The sequence below is a fragment of the Anomaloglossus baeobatrachus genome, chromosome 4 (genome assembly GCF_048569485.1).
Source record: "Anomaloglossus baeobatrachus isolate aAnoBae1 chromosome 4, aAnoBae1.hap1, whole genome shotgun sequence".
Taxonomy (NCBI): domain Eukaryota; kingdom Metazoa; phylum Chordata; class Amphibia; order Anura; family Aromobatidae; genus Anomaloglossus; species Anomaloglossus baeobatrachus.
Genome location: NC_134356.1, coordinates 96,373,291 through 96,396,484, shown reverse-complemented (window position 1 = coordinate 96,396,484; position 23,194 = coordinate 96,373,291). Strand labels below are relative to the sequence as shown.

Sequence of the window (23,194 nt, the reverse complement as noted above, 5' to 3'; positions counted from 1 at the left end):
TGTAAAATTGTATAATATGAAATTAACAAAAAAAAAACGTTTTATTACCTTCATATTTCCTATGTAAATTAGATAGCCGCTGACCACAGGGACAGCGCCTTGCCCTATGGATGTCTGCATACTTTCCGTGGTATCACGCCCCTGTGGGCGTGATACCATGGAGTCACATGAGCGACGTCCCCGTCGCTCATTCTATCCTGCGCACATTGTGGCAGGCTTCTTTTCCGGGTGTTCACTCGCCGTCTTCAGAAGCGCACTGCGCATGCAGTGTCTGAAACTGACAAGGAGAACCCGGAAGAGAATCCTGCTGCAATGGTAAGTATAAACGTGCACAGGATAGAATGAGCAACGGGGACGCAGATTCTTTACTTTAAGAGCAGTGAGGCTATGGAACGTTCTGCCACATGAAATTGTAAAAGTTGATTCATTACAAAAGTTCGAGGCGCCTGGATGCCTTTCTAGTCCTAGACGAATGAAGGGAATTTTGTTACTTACCGTAAATTCCTTTTCTTCTAGCTCCAATTGGGAGACCCAGACGATTGGGTGTATAGCTACTGCCTCCGGAGGCCACACAAAGCATTACACTAAAAAGTGTAAGGCCCCTCCCCTTCTGGCTATACACCCCCCGTGGGATCACGGGCTGCTCAGTTTTAGTGCTAAAGCAAGAAGGAGGAAAGCCAATAACTGGTTTAAACCAATTCAATCCGAAGTAACATCGGAGAACTGAAACCGTTCAACATGAACAACATGTGTACCCGAAAAAACCAAAAATCCCGAAGGAAACAGGGCGGGTGCTGGGTCTCCCAATTGGAGCTAGAAGAAAAGGAATTTACGGTAAGTAACAAAATTCCCTTCTTCTTCGGCGCTCCATTGGGAGACCCAGACGATTGGGACGTCCAAAAGCAGTCCCTGGGTGGGTAAAGTAATACCTCAAGTTAGAGCTGCACAACAGCCCTCTCCTACGAGGAGGCAACCGCCGCCTGCAGGACTCTTCTACCTAGGCTGGCGTCCGCCGAAGCGTAGGTATGCACCTGATAATGTTTGGTGAAAGTGTGCAGACTCGACCAGGTAGCTGCCTGGCACACCTGTTGAGCCGTAGCCTGGTGTCGTAATGCCCAGGACGCACCCACGGCTCTGGTAGAATGGGCCTTCAGCCCTGATGGAACCGGAAGCCCAGCAGAACGGTAGGCTTCAAGAATTGGTTCCTTGATCCATCGAGCCAGGGTGGATTTGGAAGCCTGCGATCCTTTGCGCTTACCAGCGACAAGGACAAAGAGTGCATCCGAGCGGCGCAGGGGCGCCGTGCGGGAAATGTAGATTCTGAGTGCTCTCACGAGATCCAACAAATGCAAATCCTTTTCATACCGATGAACTGGATGAGGACAAAAGGAAGGTAAGGAGATATCCTGATTGAGATGAAAAGAGGATACCACCTTAGGGAGAAACTCCTGAATCGGGCGCAGCACTACCTTGTCCTGGTGAAAAACCAGGAAGGGAGCTTTGGATGACAGCGCTGCCAGCTCGGATACCCTCCGAAGAGACGTGACCGCTACCAGAAAGGCCACTTTCTGTGAGAGTCGAGAAAGTGAAACATCCTTCAGAGGCTCGAAGGGCGGCTTCTGGAGAGTAACTAGTACCCTGTTCAGATCCCATGGATCTAACGGCCGTTTGTACGGAGGGACGATGTGACAAACCCCCTGCAGGAACGTGCGTACCTGAGGAAGTCGTGCTAGACGCTTTTGAAAAAATACCAATAGCGCTGAGACTTGCCCTTTAAGGGAGCCGAGCGATAAGCCTTTTTCCAAACCAGATTGCAGGAAGGAAAGAAAAGTAGGCAATGCAAATGGCCAGGGGGACACTCTCTGTGCCGAGCACCAGGATAAGAAAATCTTCCACGTTCTGTGGTAGATCTTAGCAGACGTGGGCTTCCTAGCCTGTCTCATGGTGGCCACGACCCCTTGAGATAATCCTGAAGATGCTAGTATCCAGGACTCAATGGCCACACAGTCAGGTTCAGGGCCGTAGAATTCAGATGGAAAAACGGCCCTTGTGACAGTAAGTCTGGCCGGTCTGGTAGCGCCCACGGTTGGCCGACCGTGAGATGCCACAGATCCGGATACCACAACCTTCTCGGCCAGTCTGGGGCGACGAGCAGGACGCGGCGGCAATCGGACCTGATCTTGCGTAGCACTCTGGGCAAGAGTGCCAGAGGGGGAAACACATAGGGCAGTTGGAACTGCGACCAATCTTGCACTAAGGCGTCTGCCGCCAGAGCTCTGTGATCGCGAGACCGTGCCATGAAAGTTGGGACCTTGTTGTTGTGCCGGGACGCCATTAGGTCGACGTCCGGCCTTCCCCAGCGGCGACAGATTTCCTGAAACACGTCCGGGTGAAGGGACCATTCCCCTGCGTCCATACCCTGGCGACTGAGGAAGTCCGCTTCCCAGTTTTCTACGCCGGGGATGTGAACTGCGGATATGGTGGAGGCCGTGGCTTCCACCCACATCAGAATCCGCCGGACTTCCTGGAAGGCTTGCCGACTGCGTGTCCCGCCTTGGTGGTTGATGTATGCCACCGCTGTGGAGTTGTCCGACTGAATTCGGATCTGCTTTCCTTCCAGCCACTGCTGGAAGGCTTGTAGGGCAAGATACACTGCCCTGATTTCCAGAACATTGATCTGAAGGGTGGACTCCTGCTGAGTCCACGTACCCTGAGCCCTGTGGTGGAGAAAAACTGCTCCCCACCCTGACAGACTCGCGTCTGTCGTGACCACCGCCCAGGATGGGGGTAGGAAGGACCTTCCTTGTGATAATGAGGTGGGAAGAAGCCACCATTGAAGAGAGTCCTTGGCCGTCTGGGAAAGGGAGACTTTCCTGTCTAAGGACGTCGACTTCCCGTCCCATTGGCGGAGAATGTCCCATTGAAGTGGGCGCAGATGAAACTGCGCAAACGGGACTGCCTCCATTGCTGCCACCATCTTCCCCAGGAAGTGCATGAGGCGTCTTAAGGGGTGCGACTGGCCTTGAAGGAGAGAGTGCACCCCTGTCTGTAGTGAACGCTGCTTGTCCATCGGAAGCTTCACTGTCGCTGAGAGAGTATGAAACTCCATGCCAAGATATGTTAGTGATTGGGTCGGTGACAGATTTGACTTTGAAAAGTTGATGATCCACCCGAAAGTCTGGAGAGTCTCCAGCACAACGTTCAGGCTGTGTTGGCATGCCTCTTGAGAGGGTGCCTTGACAAGTAGATCGTCCAAGTAAGGGATCACCGAGTGTCCCTGAGAGTGCAAGACTGCTACCACTGCTGCCATGACCTTGGTGAAAACCCGTGGGGCTGTCGCCAGACCAAATGGCAGGGCTACGAACTGAAGGTGTTCGTCTCCTATAACGAAGCGTAGAAAACGCTGGTGCTCTGGAGCAATCGGCACGTGGAGATAAGCATCTTTGATGTCTATTGATGCTAGGAAATCTCCTTGAGACATCGAGGCAATGACGGAGCGGAGGGATTCCATCCGGAACCGCCTGGTTTTCACGTGCTTGTTGAGCAGTTTTAGGTCCAGAACAGGACGGAAAGAGCCGTCCTTTTTTGGCACCACAAACAGATTGGAGTAAAAACCTTGACCTCGTTCCTGAAGAGGAACAGGGATCACCACTCCCTCTGCCCTTAGAGAGCACACCGCTTGCAGAAGAGCATCGGCTCGGTCGGGATGTGGGGAAGTTCTGAAGAACCGAGGCGGAGGACGAGAACTGAACTCTATCCGGTACCCGTGAGACAAAATGTCTGTTACCCACCGGTCTTTGACCTGTGGCAGCCAAATGCCGCAAAAGCGGGAGAGCCTGCCACCGACCGAGGATGCGGAGAGAGGAGGCCGAAAGTCATGAGGCAGCCGGCTTGGAAGCGGTTCCTCCGGCTGCTTTCTTTGGGCGTGAGTGAGTCCGCCAGGAATCTGAGCTCCTCTGCTCCTTCTGAGTCCTTTTGGACGAGGAGAATTGGGTCCTACCCGAACCTCGAAAGGACCGAAACCTCGACTGTCCCTTCCACTGTTGAGGTTTGCTTGATCTGGGCTGGGGTAAGGAAGAGTCCTTACCCTTGGACTGTTTAATGATTTCCGCCAATTGCTCACCAAACAGCCTGTCTTGAGATAATGGCAAACTGGTTAAGCATTTTTTGGAAGCAGAATCTGCTTTCCATTCCTTTAACCATAAGGCTCTGCGTAAAACCACCGAGTTGGCGGACGCCATTGACGTACGGCTGGTAGAGTCCAAGACCGCATTGATAGCGTAAGTCGCAAACGCAGACATTTGCGAGGTCAAGGACGCCACTTGCGGCACTGATGGACGTATGATAGAGTCCACCTGCGCCAGACCAGCTGAAATAGCTTGGAGTGCCCACACGGCTGCGAATGCTGGAGCAAACGACGCGCCGATAGCTTCATAGACAGATTTCAACCAAAGGTCCATCTGTCTGTCATTGGCATCTTTAAGTGAAGCCCCATCTTCCACTGCAACTATGGATCTAGCCGCAAGCCTGGAGATTGGGGGGTCCACCTTTGGACACTGGGTCCAGCGTTTGACCACGTCAGGGGGAAAGGGATAACGTGTATCCTTAAGACGTTTGGAGAAACGCTTATCTGGATAAGCATGGTGTTTCTGGACTGCTTCTCTGAAGTCCGCGTGGTCCAGAAAAGAGCTCAATTTACGTTTGGGATACCTAAAATGGAATTTCTCCTGCTGTGCTGCTGCCTCCTCCGCTGGAGGAGAAATATCCAGCAGTCTATTGATGGCCGCTATAAGATCATTCACCATGGCGTCACCATCAGGGGTATCCAGGTTGAGAGCAGTCTCAGGATTTGACTCCTGATCACCTAGTTCTGTCTCATCATACAGAGAATCCTCTCGCTGAGACCCTGACCAGCGTGATGACGCCGAGGGTCTCTCCCAGCGAGCTCGCTTAGGCTGCCTGGGACTGTCGTCCGAGTCAGAGCCTTCAGTCTGTGATGCCTGGGACCCCCTTGGAGCACGGATTAGTTCCAACTGAGGGGGACCGGGGAACATTGAATCAGCAGTGCCCATGGTCTGAGTGACCGGCCTGGACTGCAAGGTTTCTAGAATTTTTGTCATAGTCACAGACATCTTATCAGCAAAAACTGCAAACTCTGTCCCCGTCACCGGGGCAGGGTTCACAGGCGTCTCTGCCTGGGCCACTACTAGCATAGACTCCGGCTGACGAAGTGGCACAGGGACCGAACATTGCACACAATGGGGGTCAGTGGAACCTGCCGGTAGATCAGCCCCACATGCGGTACAGGCAGCATATGAAGCCCGTGCCTTGGCACCCTTGCTTTTTGCGGATGACATGCTGTTGTCTCCTCAGAGCAATATAGGGGTATAAGCCAAGAAGCGACCGTACAGTGCAATATATATAGGTACAAACAAAAGTACACAAAACAACACTGTGGCACTAGTGGGGTCAGCACCTAGGTGCTGCTTACCGCCCGCTTAACAGCGGGTGTGTGGTCGCCAGAATCCCCTGTCTGGGTCTCCCAGGGCTATGTCGGTTCTCCAGCTCAGACTGCGTGCAGGAATGGCTGCCGGCGTCCTGTGAAGAGGGGCGGGCCGTGGGCGTGCTGCAGACAAAGAGCGGGAAACTGGCGTCCCACTGTGCCCAGTGAGGGGGCTGGAGTATGTAAATAAGACTCCAGCCCTCGGCGCTGACTATTGTACAGCGTCTCTCCCCTTCCCTGACTGACAGGGCTGGGGGCGGGAACGAAACGTAACTAGGCCGCAGAAGCCGGGGACTAGATTTATCAGCGCTGCCGTCGTAAAAGCACGGTCAGCGCGAAGTCCCCGGCGCACCACAAGTCTCAGCCGCGCCGCAGCCTCCATGGCGGCCGGCGCGGTAGTTCCCCACACATAAACTCACTCAGCTAAGCTGCAGTGAGTATAACCCAAGCGCGCAGCGCTACTGTCCCCGGCGCACTAGAACACCCAGCAACGCTGGAGTGTGTCTGTGCCTGTCTGTACGGGGACACAGAGTACCTGAATGTTGCAGGGCCTTGTCCCTGACGGTACCCAGCTCCGTATCCAGCAGGATCTCCGGGTCTGTGGATGGAGCCCGGCCTCAGAGTCTGGAGGCCGGTAAGATCCCACTTCACCAGAGCCCTCAGGGGGATGGGGAAGGAAAACAGCATGTGGGCTCCAGCCTCCGTACCCGCAATGGGTACCTCAACCTTAACAAACACCGCCAACAAGAGTGGGGTGAGAAGGGAGCATGCTGGGGGCCCTTTAGCATGGGCCCTCTTTTCTTCCATCCGATATAGTCAGCAGCTACTGCTGACTAAACAGTGGAGCTATGCGTGGATGTCTGACCTCCTTCGCAGAAAGCTTGAAAACTGAGCAGCCCGTGATCCCACGGGGGGTGTATAGCCAGAAGGGGAGGGGCCTTACACTTTTTAGTGTAATGCTTTGTGTGGCCTCCGGAGGCAGTAGCTATACACCCAATCGTCTGGGTCTCCCAATGGAGCGCCGAAGAAATAATATTTTAAGCTATAGGAACTCGATTTCTACAGATTTGCCACATGTGCAATCGGGAGGTATTTTGTTCCATAATGTGGGGCAATTAGCATTTTCCTCATGGGTTTTTGCCATTCTCTGGATCAAACACCATACGACTGTTGGTTGCTCTTGATGGTCTTAGGCTATGTGCGCACGTTGTGGATTTTTTTTTGCATTTTTGTCGCATTTTGATTTGCGTTTTGATCACATTTTGTCACCCATAGAACTCAATGAGAGGATAAAGTTTTTTTGCAATTGCAAAACACATGGTAACAAATTGGGTGCGTTTTGTTGCGATGTACCTGCATTCTTGTCACAAAAAACACAAGTCACCCACTTTATTCCAGGATTAAAAAAAAACAAAAAAAAACAACATTGCAGCTCTCCGCTTCATCCTCACCAATCATCAGCGTGGCTGTCACACTGCTCCCGCGGCCTCTCCCTCTTCCCTACCCCCCTCATTAGGCTCAAATATTCACTGCTTCCCCTGTCTGTGATTGGTTGCTGTCAGACGCGCCCCCACGCTGAGTGACTGCAACCAATCACAGCCTGCCGATGAGCAGGTCTACATCGTACATTACAATAAATAAATTGAAAAAACGGCGTGCGTTCCACCCCAATTTTGATACCCAGCCAAGATAAAGCCTCACAGATGGGAGCTGGTATTCTCAGGCTGGGGAGACCCACGTTATTGCGAGCCCCACAGCCTAAAAATATTAGCAAGCAGCCGCCCGGAATTTCCGCATCAATTAGATGCGACAGTCCCGGGACTTTACCAGGCTCTTCCCAATTACCCTGCTGCGGTAGCAATCAGGGTAATAAGGGGTTAATAGCAGCCCATGGCTGCCACTAAGTCCTAGGTTAGTGATGGCACGGGTCTATGAGACACCCCCCATTACTAATTTGTAAGTGAAAGTAAATAAACACAAAACACCCAAAAAATCCTTTATTTGAAATAAAGGACAAAGAAAAGAATACTCTTTCACCACTTTCTTAAACCCCTACACACCCCTCCAGGTCCGAGTTAATCCACACAAGGTCCCACGACGCTTCCAGCACTGCACCATCTGACGCTCACAGCGAGCGACATAGAACATGAGTGCCCATTTGTGAGCTCAACGCAGCAACTGAAGTGAGTCGTGCTATCAGGGATAACATCACTCAGATTAGCCGCAGCCAGAGCTGTGAACGCAAATCAGGTCGCGACTGAAGTGAGCCACGCGATCAACAGTGATGTCACTCAGGTGAGTCCTCCACATGCGGCTCACTTCAGTTGTGGCCTAATTTGCGGTCACAGGTGGAGGACAGCAGCTGTGATTGTAAATCTCCTGAGTGACAGCACTGCTGATTGCACGGCTCACTTCAGTCACTTGGGTGATTTGCTGTCACAAGTGGAGGACTCCAGCTGTGGCTAATCTGAGTGACGTCACCACTTGATAGCGCGACTCACCTCAGTCGCTGTGGGCAGTCATATTCTATGGCACTCACTGTGAGCATCATATGTAGCAGTGCTGGAAGCGTCGTGAGACCTCGTGTGGATTACGTTGTACCTGAAGGGGTGTGTGGGGTGTTAATAAAGTGGTGAAAGAGGGTGCTTTTCGGTCTTATTTCAAATAAAGGATTTTTTAGGTGTTTGTTTACTTTAACTTACAAATTAGTGATGGGGTGTCTCAGATGCCTGCCATCACTAACCTAGGACTTAGTAGCAGCTTTGGGCTAGTATTAACTCCTTATTACCCCAAATGCAACCGCACCAGGGCAACGAGAAGAGTTGGGCCAAGCGCCAGAATTGGCGCATCTTATGGATGTGCCACTTCTGGGGTGGCTGTGGGCTGCTATTGTTAGGTTGGAAAGAGCCAAATAACGATGGCCCTTCCGACTCTAATAATATCAGCCCCCAGTTGTCTGCTGCACTTTGGCTGGTTTTACAAGATGGGGGACCCCACGTCATTTTTTTAATTTATTTTTTCTTAAATAAATCAAATAAAAAAAAAAAAGCATGGGATCCCCTCTTTTATTCATAACCAGCCAAGGTGCAGCAGACAGCTGAGGGTTGCAGCCTGCAGCTGTTCCTGTGCTGGATATGAAAAACAGGGGGGATTTTTTAAAAAAAAACAACAGCTGTTCAAGCTAGCTATCCCTCTACTGAGCTATTCTGTTCTTTCTTATTATCTATTATATATAATCTATCAAATATCCTATATTTTTTTCTCCTTTATAAAACGCATTAACAAAAACGCGGCAAAAACACGATAAAACGCATGCGTCTTTTACTGCGTTTTTTTCGTCAAACACAATGTTTACAGTTGTCAAAGTCTGCCAGAGGGTGCAGTGTTGTTGTCAAACCAAAAAGGCAGCGTGCGGACATAGCCTTAGTCTTTTTTCAGCATTATCAGAAATGTAATAACTTGGTGGATCCTGTTGATGTTGATCTGTTAAAGTCTAATGAATATGGGGCAATCTGACTGAAAAGACTCTAGACCAGAGGTTGGATTTTAGCAGGGCTAACCCTGTGTTCCCATGGATGAGCAATGTCAGATGTCCCATCTCCCCATGGCTACACATCTTCATGGAGGGTCTAGCTGTTTTTCTATGGCAGGGGCCTTGGCTTTTGCTCAGCTGTAACTACCTGTGAGTCCTCTATAACAGTGCCCCTGGCTGGGTTCTCACATGGCTTTGCTGCATTATCAGAATAAAATATTTCAATTATTATTATTTTTTTTTTTTTTTACATAAAATGCATAAAAGATAAAAAATAGTGAGAACAATACAAATGCCTTGAAGGTAGCAAGATCGCTAGCGTGTGTACCCGCCCCCATCGTTTGTGTGTCACGGGCAAATCGCTGCCCGTGGCGCACAAAATCGCGCGGACCCGTCACACTACTTACCTGCCTAGCGACGTCGCTGTGACCAGCAAACCGCCTCCTTTGTAAGGGGGCGGTTCGTGCGGCGTCACAGCGGCCGCCCAATCAAAGTGGAGGGGCGGAGATGAGCAGGACGAACATCCCGCCCACCTCCTTCCTTCGTCATTGCGGGCAGCAGGTAAGGAGATGTTCGTCGTTCCTGCGGTGTCACACATAGCGATGTGTGCTGCCGCAGGAACGACGAACAACATCGTACCTGCAGCAGCAACGATAATTGGGAATAGGGGAGCAGGTCACCGGTTAGCGTTTTTGAACGTTTTTGCGACGATCCAAAATCGCTCATAGATGTCACACACAACGACATCGCTAACGCGGCCGGATGTGCGTCACAAATTCCGTGACCCCGACATCGCTTTAGTGATGTCGTAGCATGTAAAGCGGCCTTTAGGCAAGACATGGCTGAAAAATTATTATATCATTATATCCTATAGACTTAGATACCTGTGATGATTAGGCAATCTGCAACACTATTTTAACATTATGTTGCTTTACGACCAATAAAAATCACTTCAAAAGGCAGGTGCAATGCATGCTGGGAACTGAGAAAAAGAAAGTTCCAGCAACACTAATGCCAGTAGATCGTTAATAGAGATTAACCACCCACTCCAAACGAATGGCAGGCAAGTTACAGAGCATATAGAATCAGGTCAGTTTCTGGAATACTATAGGGATCAGTACATCAGTGCCAGGCAGACCTGTCATTCTATTGATGGAAGCGGGGCTGCAGGTTAATGCACTTTTCTTCCCGGCCATCCTATTTTGATTTTGGAAAAATACATTCAGAAATCACCAATACGTGAAGTTCCTAGAAGCAAGACCCACATATAGGGATAGAATAATGACCATGTTCTCCAATTCAAAGGCTGCAAATCGGAGTATCGTGCGGTAAAACTGACCTAGTAGCATCTTTCTTTAAATGACTATAAATACGGCAATATATATGTATTTTTTTTAAAATTATATTGGCTTAAAAATAAATTCTAAACTTCTTTCCCGAGATCCAGAACATTTTTACTGTGTCGCTGCCCCCATGTGAGGGCTTGTTTTTAGAATGCAGAGCTGTAGTTTTTAATAATGCCATTATGTGCTATAGAAAATTTTATTCTAAGCTCTTTCTTTTTAACAAGGGAAAAAGGGATGTTACAAATTTTGACTGGCATCAGAATGGATACCCGGGCATGAATGAGCACCCTAAATGGCGCTGTTGGGGATTGACAAATGGGTGAACAGAGGTGAATGGAGGATAGACGAGATACCTGCTGTTAGAAGCAGGTGCCAGCTGTGTAACACAGCCAGCATCTGCACTGGGGTTGTCATTAGTCAAGAGACAACTCTTTAAGAGCTCATGAGAATAACTCTATAAGGGAAGCCCTACTTATGTCACATGACGTAGCAATCTACTTTACGTCATACAGCCCAATTTGCTGAAGGAAGCACCAGCAAATCTACTGATCTGACTCTACCGTGTTTCCCTGAAAATAAGGACTAGTTACATTCAGGGCCAGCATTAGGGGGAGTCAAACTATGCAATTTCTCAGGGCCCAACTCTCTTAGGCAACCCAACAGTTGTATTCAGAGGTTAAGATTGTTTAAAGGACCTCCACGCTCACCTGACCCGACCCCATTGGACTTCTTTCTGTGAGGTCACATCAAACAGCAGATGTATGCGACCCCTCCACCAACATTGCAGGACCTACGACGACGTATTACAGATGCTTGTGCAAACGTGTCACCTACCATATTGCACAAAGTGCAGCAAGATAGTGTGGTGTCCAGAGTCCAGATGTGCATTGCACCTGAGCGTCGTATGCGTGACCAGCATTCAATGGTTTTTTTTTTTGGGGGGGGGGGGGGGTCATGGGTTTCATATCATAGCATTTCTGTATGCAAGGTGTCGATTCGTATTGAATTGATGATGCCCTACAATTTTTTAATTCACTTTTTTTCTCTATCTCATTCCGTTTTTTAGATAAAAATGCTAACTCCGTTGTTTTCCACCAGGTGGCGCTATAGGTGGTTTCATTGCGTAGTGCATGGATACTTTACTATACCTAGACACCACTTATATGCCTATAGCTGCCGCCGTTCTCAAGTTAATGGCAGTGGACAGGATATGGGTGGACACACTGTATGTGGGAGTCGGCGTCGTGGACTCGGAGTGTGTGTATATATATGTAATAGATAGAAGCTTGATAGAGAAGAGATAGGTGATAGACAGATACACAGGGGTGTTACACACAGGGTTTGGAAGTTATGCTGATGTTCCAGACTGTAATATGACTATTTGAATAAATGTGGATTGTTGTTAATGGGAAAAAATAAGAGATCCCCTGAAAATAAGCCCTAGCTCATTTTTCAGACCAAAACTTAAATATAAGGCCCAGTCTTATTTTCAGGGAAACAAAGTATTAAAAACTGGAGAAATGGCAACCTGTATATTTTCAAATTTTGAGTAGGGTATAGTTAGGTGTGATTTCTGCCTGTTATATAGCCTACCTGATAATGCACAGCCGACCATAGTCACAAGATATACGGCTGCTTGCTATATGCTTTCTATGGAGGCAGCGTTCTAAGGCTACTTTCACACATCCGGCTTGAGCCCTGCGGCTCAATCCGGCTGTGCAAGCTATGCAACGGATGCGGTGAAAACACCGCATCCTTTGCATAAGTTTTTACCATGCGGCCCGCCCGGTTTTTTGCCGCTTGCGTCATGCTACTGAGCATGCGCAGTGGCAAAAACCGCATGCGGCGGCCGGATGCGGTATTTGCCGCATCGCGCCGCATCCGGCCGCCATAGGCATGCATTGAGAGATGCGCCGCATCGGCCGAATGCGGCGCGATGCGGTTTTTTTTGCCGCACGAAAAAACGTGCCAGGCAACGTTCCATCCGGCCACCGCATCGGCTAAATCTGCCGCATGCGGCAAAAACCGGATGGAACGCAAGGCCATGCGGCACAATGCGGCACTAATTAAAGTCTATGCAGGAAAATCGCAACCGGCAGCAAAAAAAAACCGGTTGCGATTTTCCTGCAAAGTGCCGGATTGTGCCGCAGAAGATAAACCGGAGGTGTGAAAGTACCCTAAGCTGCCAAACACATCACTTCTGTCAGGTTGAAGAGGATTAGACGGGGTGATCCAACCCATCTGATCACCTTTCAGATTGGTTCAGATTGTTAAGGAGGTGACAACGTCACTACAATGCGGTCACCACTATAGTAAGGTAATGAGACACTGACACGGCTCAGAAGGAAATCACAACCTACGCCAATCAATAACAGATATTAGCAAGGAATCCGGGCATAGACAGTTATACAGTTAGTTCTTACCCAGTATTAGGAGAGAACGACGAGTCAAAGGTCAACTTCAGTCCTTTTGTAAGCTGAACGGAAAAGAAATGGACTAGTTGCATTTACACCGGTCAGATACGGATTAGTAATGTGCGTCTACAAGGGCGGGTCTCCTCCTTACCTGATCCTCTATGGTGATCTCCGTGCCCAGCGTGTTATCGGTGTTCCACTTCTCTGTGAACGTCAGGCCATATTCTGACCACTTGTATTTGGTTTCCAGGCTGCCGCTGACTTTGCTGGTCTCTGCATTTGCTGAACCTGAGCTTGTAAATTCCTGGAAAAGAGGATTATAACCTTATACATGTATTAACTGAAGTACCTGGCGTTGCCCGGGATAGTAGCTGTCTCTCTCCCAGTCTCTGTATGTGTGTCTATGTCTGTCTCTTTCCACGTCTGTCTCTTTCCACGTCTGTCTCTTTCCACGTCTGTCTCTTTCCACGTCTGTCTCTTTCCACGTCTGTCTCTTTCCACGTCTGTCTCTTTCCACGTCTGTCTCTTTCCACGTCTGTCTCTTTCCACGTCTGTCTCTTTCCACGTCTGTCTCTTTCCACGTCTGTCTCTTTCCACGTCTGTCTCTTTCCACGTCTGTCTCTTTCCACGTCTGTCTCTTTCCACGTCTGTCTCTTTCCACGTCTGTCTCCGTCTGTCTTTTTCAGTCTCTCTCTATCCGTCTCTCCACCGACATCATATTACCTCACACATAAGCTTCTTATACTAACAGTTTATGACGTTCCTATAGGAACCACTGACAGTTGCTATTAATAGCCTATAGCTCCCACCTCTATTCAGTTTAATGGAGGCAGAATTTTTGGAGACTAACTGTAAAGTGCGGGGTTAAATTTTCCCGCCCAAACGTTCCCTGAGTCACATGGAGTGTGTGCAAAATTTCGTGATTGTAAATGCGACAGTGCAGATTCCTTTAGCGGACATACACACATACATACACTCAGCTTTATATATTGGATTGTATCCGCTTTCTCGGGACATGCCGTGTGTGCTAAAAGGCCATTTATACCATTCTATAACTTCTGGAGCTGGATTTATACATTACATTTATTAATACCTTGTTCTTATTTTCCTAGAATGGATGGAATGTATATAGAAAAGAGTGCAATAATATAACTGCACACACTGGCGCTGGTAGGAAGCCTCACACCTACACATGTGAATATCATGTTAAAGGGGTCAGCTCACCCAGTGTCAGGTCTATAGGATACACAACCAGTGTCTGTATACAAGGGAACCATTAAAGGGAATCTGTCACTAGGTTTTTGCTCCCCCATCTGAGAGACAACGACCCTGATTCCAGCGATGTGTCACTTACTGAGCTGTTTGCTGTCATTTTGATAAAATCACTCTTTTCTCTGCTGCAGATCTAGCGGTTACACAGACTCGTGAATACGCTGGACTACATGCAGCACATCAAGTAGTCCTGTAATGATAAAATCACTGATTAATCAGCAGGAGATTATCAAAACTACATTAGGCAGCCCAGTAAGTGACACATTGCTGGAATCAGGATCTCTGCCCCTACGTTATGCTGCTCTCAGATTAGGTGGTAAAAAGCCTGGTAAAATATTCCCTTTAAAAAGTGACCCATGGCGATCCTTGCAGCAGAGGAAAATATGAAAATGGAAGCACTATGCCACTAAATCTCGTGTTAGCTCGGCAATTTCCAACATGTTTTGACAGCATAAAAATTGCGACAAAACTATTTTTGGAAAATGGCAGCAACATGTGAACACAACCTTATGCAGTGCTTTAATAAATTAAAGAGGTCTGTGAGCACAGAATGACTGTTCAAACCAAGTACGGGCACCCACCGGCCAAACATTTAAAGGGGTTGTCCAGTCTAAAATGTGTGACTGCAGACTTGTGCATCCTCACATCACACACTGAGAGATGCAAGGATTCTCCGGTGTCAGTGCCGGGAACGGCGGTCACGTGGCCACAAGTGTGCAATATGCAGACATCCGGACAAAATCTGACTAGATGGGCACGGCCTCACATTGATATATGCATATTCCATACTCGTGACCACGTGACCGCCATTCCCGGCTCTGACATCGGAGATACAGAGTGACTGCAGACTTGTGGACAAGACAACCCTTTAAGTGCGCCTTCCCATCTACCCGTTTACTCTTTTTCTCCCCACTTCTCTGATTCAATAAGGCCAGAGCAGTCAATCATCTAGGAGGGAGGTGGAGGGAGAACAAGTAGGTGGGAAGGTGCACTGACATGTTTGGCCACACCGAGCGCCTGTACTTGGTTTGAACAGTCATTGTGCGCTGACAGACTCCCTTTAAGGCACCACTTCTTCCCTTTTAGCACTGTCATTGCTGATCCGGTTGACACACATTAATTCTTTAACCAGTTACACAGTGGGAAGGTCTCTTCAACTTACCAGTCCATTTTCAGACTTTGTCTTCAAGTCGAGCTTTATGAAGCCAAAACCTAAGAAAACAAGAGATTTTTTTTTAAAAAAAGGAATGAGTTTTGGAATGAAAACATCTAAAATCGTAAAATGCTCATCTCTATACTCAAACTTCTTCATCTACAGCAGATTACAGCCATGTGAATGTTGACTATTACAAGGAAACAATGATACAGTAAACAAAAAAAAAAGATATAATATTGGTTAAAAACTGTAATGAGGATGAGGTCACAAGTAAAATTCAACCGGACGACCAAAAAAGCAATGAGGGTAAAAGTGAAGCCCCCCGCCTGAAGCTTATAGCTTGTTAAGGATAGGTCAGCCCAAATTTACAGTTAAACTAAATACACGGCCTTATAGGAGATGGAAAATCAATACAAATTATTTTAGGTGTCAAACCTGATCTTCAATACCCTAAAAAACAACTTTATTGTAATGTGCAAATGAAGGTACTCAGTTCCCCTTGGTGCGGTGAAGCGCTTCCGTGCCCCATTCCACACACTTTAGATTAGGCCTCTATCACGCATCAGTGTTTCACATCAGTGTGTTTCGCACCACCATGTTTCATCAGTGTGTTTCACACCACCATGTTTCATCAGTGTGTTTCGCACCACTGTTTCATTAGTGTGTTTCGCACCACCATGTTTCATCAGTGTTTCGCACCACTGTTTCATCAGTGTGTTTCACACCACCATGTTTCATCAGTGTGTTTCACACCACCATGTTTCATCAGTGTGTTTCACACCACCATGTTTCATCAGTGTTTTTCACACCACCATGTTTCATCAGTGTGTTTCACACCACCATGTTTCGCCAGTGTGTTTCGCACCACCGTGTTTCGCCAGTGTGTTTCACACCACCGTGTTTCATCAGTGTGTTTCGCACCACTATGTTTCATCAGTGTGTTTCGCACCAATATATTTCATCAGTGTGTTTCGCACCACCATGTTTCATCAGTGTGTTTCGCACCACCATGTTTCATCAGTGTGTTTCGCACCACTATGTTTCATCAGTGTGTTTCGAACCACTATGTTACATCAGTTTGTTTTGCACCACTATGTTTCATCAGTGTGTTTCGCACCACTATGTTTCATCAGTGTGTTTCGCACCACCATGTTTCATCAGTGTGTTTTGCATCAGCTTTTCATCAGATTTTGAATGCCAAAACCAGGAATGCAACTTACAGAGAAAAACTATAATTGAAAGACTGACACTGGTTCTGTGTTTTGGAGACATTCCTGGTTTTGGCATCCAAATACTGATTAAACACTGATGCAAAATACTGATGTGTGAAAGAGGCCTTACTGCCACTTAGGGTTGGGGGATTAATGAGATTGATCCAATTATTTTGCAGTTTCTCTTCTTCAGATTCTGATTTTGTTCCGAATCAAAAGTTTGATCATAATTCTTCTCCAGAAGGCCAATATCAGGGTGGGAGGAAGGTGTGTAGCGTGCGGCACAACGCTGCGGACAATGAAATACAGAGGTCTGGATGGTGCCGGGGAGGGAGATGATTATAGAATGAGGAGATGGCAGAACACTACCCACCTCCGGAGCATTGTATATCGTCGTCAGGCGCTGAGCTGCTCTGCTAAGGCCCAATGAGAACGCTGGAGCAAAGTGCGCCTAGGTCATCAATTGCTGCACACATGGCTGGAGTAACATTTCTGGCGTAAGTTACTCCATATAAGTTTGTCGTGCGGCTTTCGCCAAGACCTCTTCCGCTCCAGCTCACCACTTTGCTGAGCTGGCCAAAGCTGGGTTGAAAACTCAAAGTTGCAAAATTTTGCGCAACTTAATTTAAAAGGAACCTGTCATGTAAAACAATGCTATTAGTCTGCAGATATGGGGTTAATCTACAGCTTAATAGCATCCTGAAGTACCACAGCACCCACACAGAGCCCCTCTGCCAGGAAGAAGTTACATTAATTTTACTCCATCTGACAGCCTCAAGCTTTCAGTCATGGGGGGGTGCTGGCACAGCTTCAGTCACTGCTCTGTGCCTAAAGAGCGGTGACTGCAACCGCACCCTTCACACTGACTGACAGCAGGCTCAGTATTGCATCAGTGCAACCCCGGACAAAGTATTTCAGTGCGAAACGCGCGTCGGATGTAGTGGATCCCTGGTTATACCTCTGTCAGGTAGCATTTCTCTGGTTATACACTATTTAATAGGTGTAAATTTGAGTATATATGTGTTCACTGGATGGCTTAAGTGTGATAGTATCTGAGCATATGTATTTTTCTTGGCACTACAGTTAATTATAAGTAACATACCTGATTCTGTTTTTGCCATACCTCTCATTTTGACTACATGTGCACATAATGCATTTACTGCCTTTTTTTTGAAACATGTATCTATATGACTGAGTCAGAAACAGAAATGAATATTCATTGCTCCCTACTAAAGCTGCCACTGAGTGGTGGGCGAGATTATGGGCGTGGGGAGCAGTGAATATTAATTTCTGTTTAATAGAGGGCGCACGTTATCACCTAGCCACTTACTGCAGCAGCTGGGTGATCACATGTGTCCGCTACTAAAAAGAATGAATATTCACTGCCTCCTACAACCATAATCCCGCCCACCTCTCAGCGGCGGCTTCAGTGGGTAGCAGTGAATATTCTGTACCTATGTGCGTATATTTGCTTCTGGATTTTACCAAATTGAATAATTCTCTTGGATTTTATGCTTGGTACTAGTTCTGGTTGTTCTACTTTTCTTTACCAATAACACTATGATGATGAGAACAGTGCTCCATTGAGGCCATATAGTCACTTTCAGGACTGCTTGTCCTTCTTTAATAAGACAAAACAATCACTGATCTTGGGGAGACCAGCCAGAGAAAACACTGCCGGCAGCCAGCGAGGGCGCTCAACACAGTGAAATCCTAGGTGCATTGCCCCCTGGGAAGTATGCAAATAAAAAAGGTCCGTGGAGCCTCTGTTAGAAGTCTCAACACAGAAAATAGCCAGATATCCCTCCAAGAAAGACCTAGCCAAGGAGTGGCTCTTTTTAGGAGACCATCATAACCACCATATGAAGTGGCCCTTTTAGTCAATACCCACCTCTTGACAAGTTTAAAGATATGACAAGGGAAATACTAAGGCCAGGTATCCATCCACAGACAGCTGTTTTGGGGTATTGCCCCACATCAGTGTGGAGTAGGATTCTGGCTGCCGGCAGTGTTTTCTCTGGCTGGTCTCCCCGAGATCAGTGATTGTTTTGTCTTGTTGGTCTACTAGGCATTGCTCCCACCTGGCCAAAATCCTATTCCACACTGATGAGGGGCAATACCCCGAAACAGCTGTCTGTGGATGGATACCTGGCCTTGCTATTTCCCTTGTCATATCTTTAAACTCGTCAAGAGCTGGATATAGACTAAAAGGGCCATTTAATATGGTGGTTATGGTGGTCTCCTAAAAAGAGCCACCCCTTGGCTAGGTCTTTCCCGGAGGAATATCTGGCTATTTTCTGTGTTGAGACTCCTAACAGAGACTCCGCGGACCTTTTTGATTTGCATTGTATCCTTCTTTAACCCCTTAACGACCGCGGGCAGTAAAATTACGTCCTAAATGTCATAATGTTACTGCCCGCGGTCCTCCGGCGGCAGCATGCCGCGATCGGCGCACATCTCAGCTGATTTTCACAGCTGAGATGTGTGCCTGCTAGGCACGAGCAGAATTGTTATCTGCTCATGCCGATTAACCCCTTAAATGGCGCTGTCAATACGTGACAGCGCCATTATAAGCGCGATCGCGGTAAACTTTTACTTACCGCCCGATACCGGAAGTCACGTGACGCGATCACGTGACTTCCGATAGTTGTCATGGTAGCACAGGGTCATGTGATGACTCCTGTACTACACATGACTTGCTTTCACTTTCACTGTGCCAACGGCACAGCAAAAGAGAAAGAGAGCGTATCTGCTGTTTACAGCTGTGTAGCTGTGATCAGCAGATCGTGCAGAGCGATCGGATTGCTGATCGCAATAGCCCCCTAGGGGGACTAGTAAAATTAAAAAAAAAGTTTTTAAAAAATTTAAAAAAACCCCCTAAAAGTTCAAATCACCCCCCATTTGCCCCATTGAAAATTAAAGGGTTAACAAATAAAAAAATATACACACTTTTGGTATCGCCGCGTTCAGAAACGCCCGATCTATCAAAATATAAAATCAATTAATCTCGTCAGTATACGGTGTAGCGGCAAAAAAATTCCAAACGCCAAAACGACGTTTTTTTTGTCGCCACAACTTTTGCGCAAAATGCAATAAGAGGCGATCAAAACGTAGCATCTGCGCAAAAATGGTACCGTTAAAAACGTCAGCTCGAGATGCAAAAAATAAGCCGTCACTGAGCCAAAGATCCCGAAAAATGAGAACGCTACGGGTCACGGAATATGGCGTAAAACGTGCGCCACTTTTTTCGGACAAACTTCCGATTTTTTTTTAACCCCTTATATAAAAGTAAACATATACATGTTTGGTGTCTACGAACTCGCACTGACCTGAGGCATCACACCCACACATCATGTTTTACCATATAGTGAACAGTGAATAAAATATCTCAAAAACCATAGTGCTATTGCACTTTTTTTGCAATTTTTCTGCATTTGGAATTTTTTTTGCCGTTTTCCAGTACACTATATGGTAAAACTGATGGTTTCATTTAAAAGTACAGCTCGTTCCGCAAAAAGTGAGCCCTCACATGACCATATTGACTGAAAAATAAAAAAAAGTTACGTCTCTCAGAAAAAGAATGGCGAGAAAAAAAAACGGAAAGCGAAAAATCGGCCGGTCGTGAAGGGGTTAATGTCAGAGATCATACACCATGGCATGACTGAGCACAGCAACAACTCACAAGGTAGTTATACAGCACCGGCAAGGTCTCTCCCCTGCAAAATGTGTGCAATTGAAGCTATTCTGAAGAACACCAAGAAATGCACAACCTTGAGCACTATAGATGAATTGTTTGACCAAAGAAAGTCTGGCCAGAAGTGTCTGTAGATACTTCATGGAAGAATTGTGGCCAAACAGGAAGAAGGGAATTTTGTTTACTATGCCTCCGGAGGCCGCACAAAGTACTACACTTAAAAGTGTTAGGCCCCTCCCCTTCTGCCAATACACCCCCCGTGCTCCCACGGGCTGCTCAGTTTTGGTGCAAAAGCAAGAAGGAGGAAAAAATAATTATAAACTGGTTTAACTTCAATCCGAAGGAAACTCGGAGAACTGAAACCATTCAACATGAACAACATGTGTACACAAAAAAACAGGGGCGGGTGCTGGGTCTCCCAATTAGAGCTAGAAGAAAAGGAATTTACAGTAAGTAAACAAAATTCCCTTCTTCTTTTTCGCTCTATTGGGAGACCCAGACAATTGGGACGTCCAAAAGCAGTCCCTGGGTGGGTAAAATAATACCTCGTAAGAGAGCCGTAAAACGGCCCTTTCCTACAGGTGGGCAACCGCCGCCTGAAGGACTCGTCCACCTAGGCTGGCATCCGCCGCAGCATAGGTATGCACCTGATAGTGCTTCGTGAAAGTGTGCAGGCTCGACCAGGTAGCCGCCCAGGACGCTCCCACGGCTCTGGTAGAATGGGCCTTCAGCCCTGAGGGAACCGGAAGGCCAGCCGAACGGTAAGCTTCGATAAATGGCTCCTTGATCCACCGAGCCAGGGTTGATTTGGAAGCCTGTGACCCTTTACGCTGGCCAGCGACAAGGACAAAGAGTGCATCCGAGCGGCGCAGGGGCGCCGTACGAGAAATGTAGAGTCTGAGTGCTCTCACCAGATCTAACAAGTGCAAATCCTTTTCACATTGGTGAACTGGATGAGGATAAATAGAGGGTAAGGAAATATCCTGATTGAGATGAAAGGGGGATACCACCTTAGGGAGAAACTCCGGAACCGGACGTAGAACCACCTTGTCCTGGTGAAAAACCAGAAAAGGGGCTTTGCACGACAACGCTGCTAGCTCAGACACTCTCCGAAGTGAAGTGACTGCTACTAGAAAAACCACTTTCTGCGAAAGGCGTGAGAGAGAAATATCTCTCATTGGCTCGAATGGTGGTTTCTGAAGAACCATCAGCACCCTGTTTAGATCCCAGGGTTCTAACGGCCGCTTGTAAGGTGGAACGATGTGACAAACTCCCTGCAGGAACGTGCGTACCTGTGGAAGTCTAGCTAGGCGCTTCTGGAAAAACACAGAGAGCGCTGAAACTTGTTCCTTAAGGGAACCGAGCGACAAACCCTTTTCCCGTCCAGATTGAAGGAAGGACAGAAAAGTAGGTAATGCAAATGGCCAGGGAGAAAAACCCTGAGCAGAGCACCACGACAGGAAAATTTTCCACGTCCTGTGATAAATCTTGGCGGACGTTGGTTTCCTAGCCTGTCTCATAGTGGCAATGACTTCTTGAGATAACCCTGAAGACGCTAGGATCCAGGACTCAATGGCCACACAGTCAGGTTGAGGGCCGCAGAATTCAGATGGAAAAACGGCCCTTGAGACAGCAAGTCTGGTCGGTCTGGTAGTGCCCACGGTTGGCCGACCGTGAGATGCCACAGATCCGGGTACCACGACCTCCTCGGCCAGTCTGGAGCGACGAGGATGGCGCGGCGGCAGTCGGCCCTGATCTTGCGTAACACTCTGGGCAACAGTGCCAGCGGAGGAAACACATAAGGGAGCTGAAACTGCGACCGATCCTGAACTAAGGCGTCTGCCGCCAGAGCTCTGGGATCTTGAGACCGTGCCATGAACGTTGGTACCTTGTTGTTGTGCCGGGACGCCATGAGGTCGACGTCCGGCACCCCCCAGCGGCAACAGATCTCCTGAAACACGTCCGGGTGAAGGGACCATTCCCCTGCGTCCATGCCCTGGCGACTGAGATAATCTGCTTCCCAGTTTTCCACGCCTGGGATGTGAACTGCGGATATGGTGGAGGCCGTGGCTTCCACCCACATCAAAATCCGCCGGACTTCCTGGAAGGCTTGTCGACTGCGTGTGCCGCCTTGGTGGTTGATGTATGCCACCGCTGTAGATTTGTCCGACTGAATTCGGATCTGCTTGCCTTCCAGCCACTGCTGGAACGCTTTCAGGGCAAGATACACTGCCCGAATTTCCAGAACATTGATCTGAAGCGAGGACTCTTGCCGGGTCCACGTACCCTGAGTCCTGTGGTGGAGAAAAAACCGCTCCCCACCCTGACAGACTTGCGTCCGTCGTGACTACTTCCCAGGATGGGGGTAGGAAGGATTTCCCCTTCGACAATGAAGTGGGAAGAAGCCACCACCGAAGGGAAGCTTTGGTCGCCTGAGAGAGGGAGACGGTCCTGTCGAGGGACGTCGGCTTCCTGTCCCATTTGCGTAGGATGTCCCATTGAAGAGGACGCAGGTGAAACTGCGCGAAAGGGACTGCTTCCATTGCTGCCACCATCTTCCCCAGGAAGTGCATGAGGCGCCTCAAGGGGTGTGACTGGCCTTGAAGGAGAGATTGTACCCCTGTCTGTAGTGACCGCTGCTTGATCAGCGGAAGCTTCACTATCGCTGAGAGGGTATGAAACTCCATGCCAAGGTATGTGAGCGATTGGGCCGGTGTCAGATTTGACTTTGGAAAATTGATGATCCACCCGAAACTCTGGAGAGTCTCCAGGGTAGCGTCAAGGCTGTGTTGGCATGCCTCTAGAGAGGGTGCCTTGATCAACAGATCGTCCAAGTACGGGATCACCGAGTGACCCTGAGAATGGAGGACCGCTACTACAGTAGCCATAACCTTGGTGAAAACCCGTGGGGCTGTTGCCAGGCCGAATGGCAGTGCCACGAACTGCAGGTGTTCGTTTCCTATGGCGAAGCGCAAGAAGCGCTGGTGCTCTGGGGCAATCGGAACGTGGAGATAAGCATCTTTGATATCGATCGATGCAAGGAAATCTCCTTGGGACATTGAGGCG

General features: G+C 48.2%; 1 protein-coding gene across 2 annotated transcripts in view; it reads right to left on the bottom strand.

Moving 5' to 3' along the window:
• Window positions 1-23,194, bottom strand: part of VDAC1 (voltage dependent anion channel 1) — a 66,464-nt gene that overhangs the window by 17,575 nt on the left and 25,695 nt on the right. For both annotated transcript variants that reach the window (XM_075344485.1, XM_075344486.1), the window contains exons 3-5: window positions 15,230-15,279; window positions 12,947-13,099; window positions 12,805-12,857 (exon numbers count right to left, since the gene is read on the bottom strand). In XM_075344485.1, the coding sequence (XP_075200600.1) occupies window positions 12,805-12,857; window positions 12,947-13,099; window positions 15,230-15,279 (256 nt within the window). The remainder of the gene's footprint in view (window positions 1-12,804; window positions 12,858-12,946; window positions 13,100-15,229; window positions 15,280-23,194) is intronic.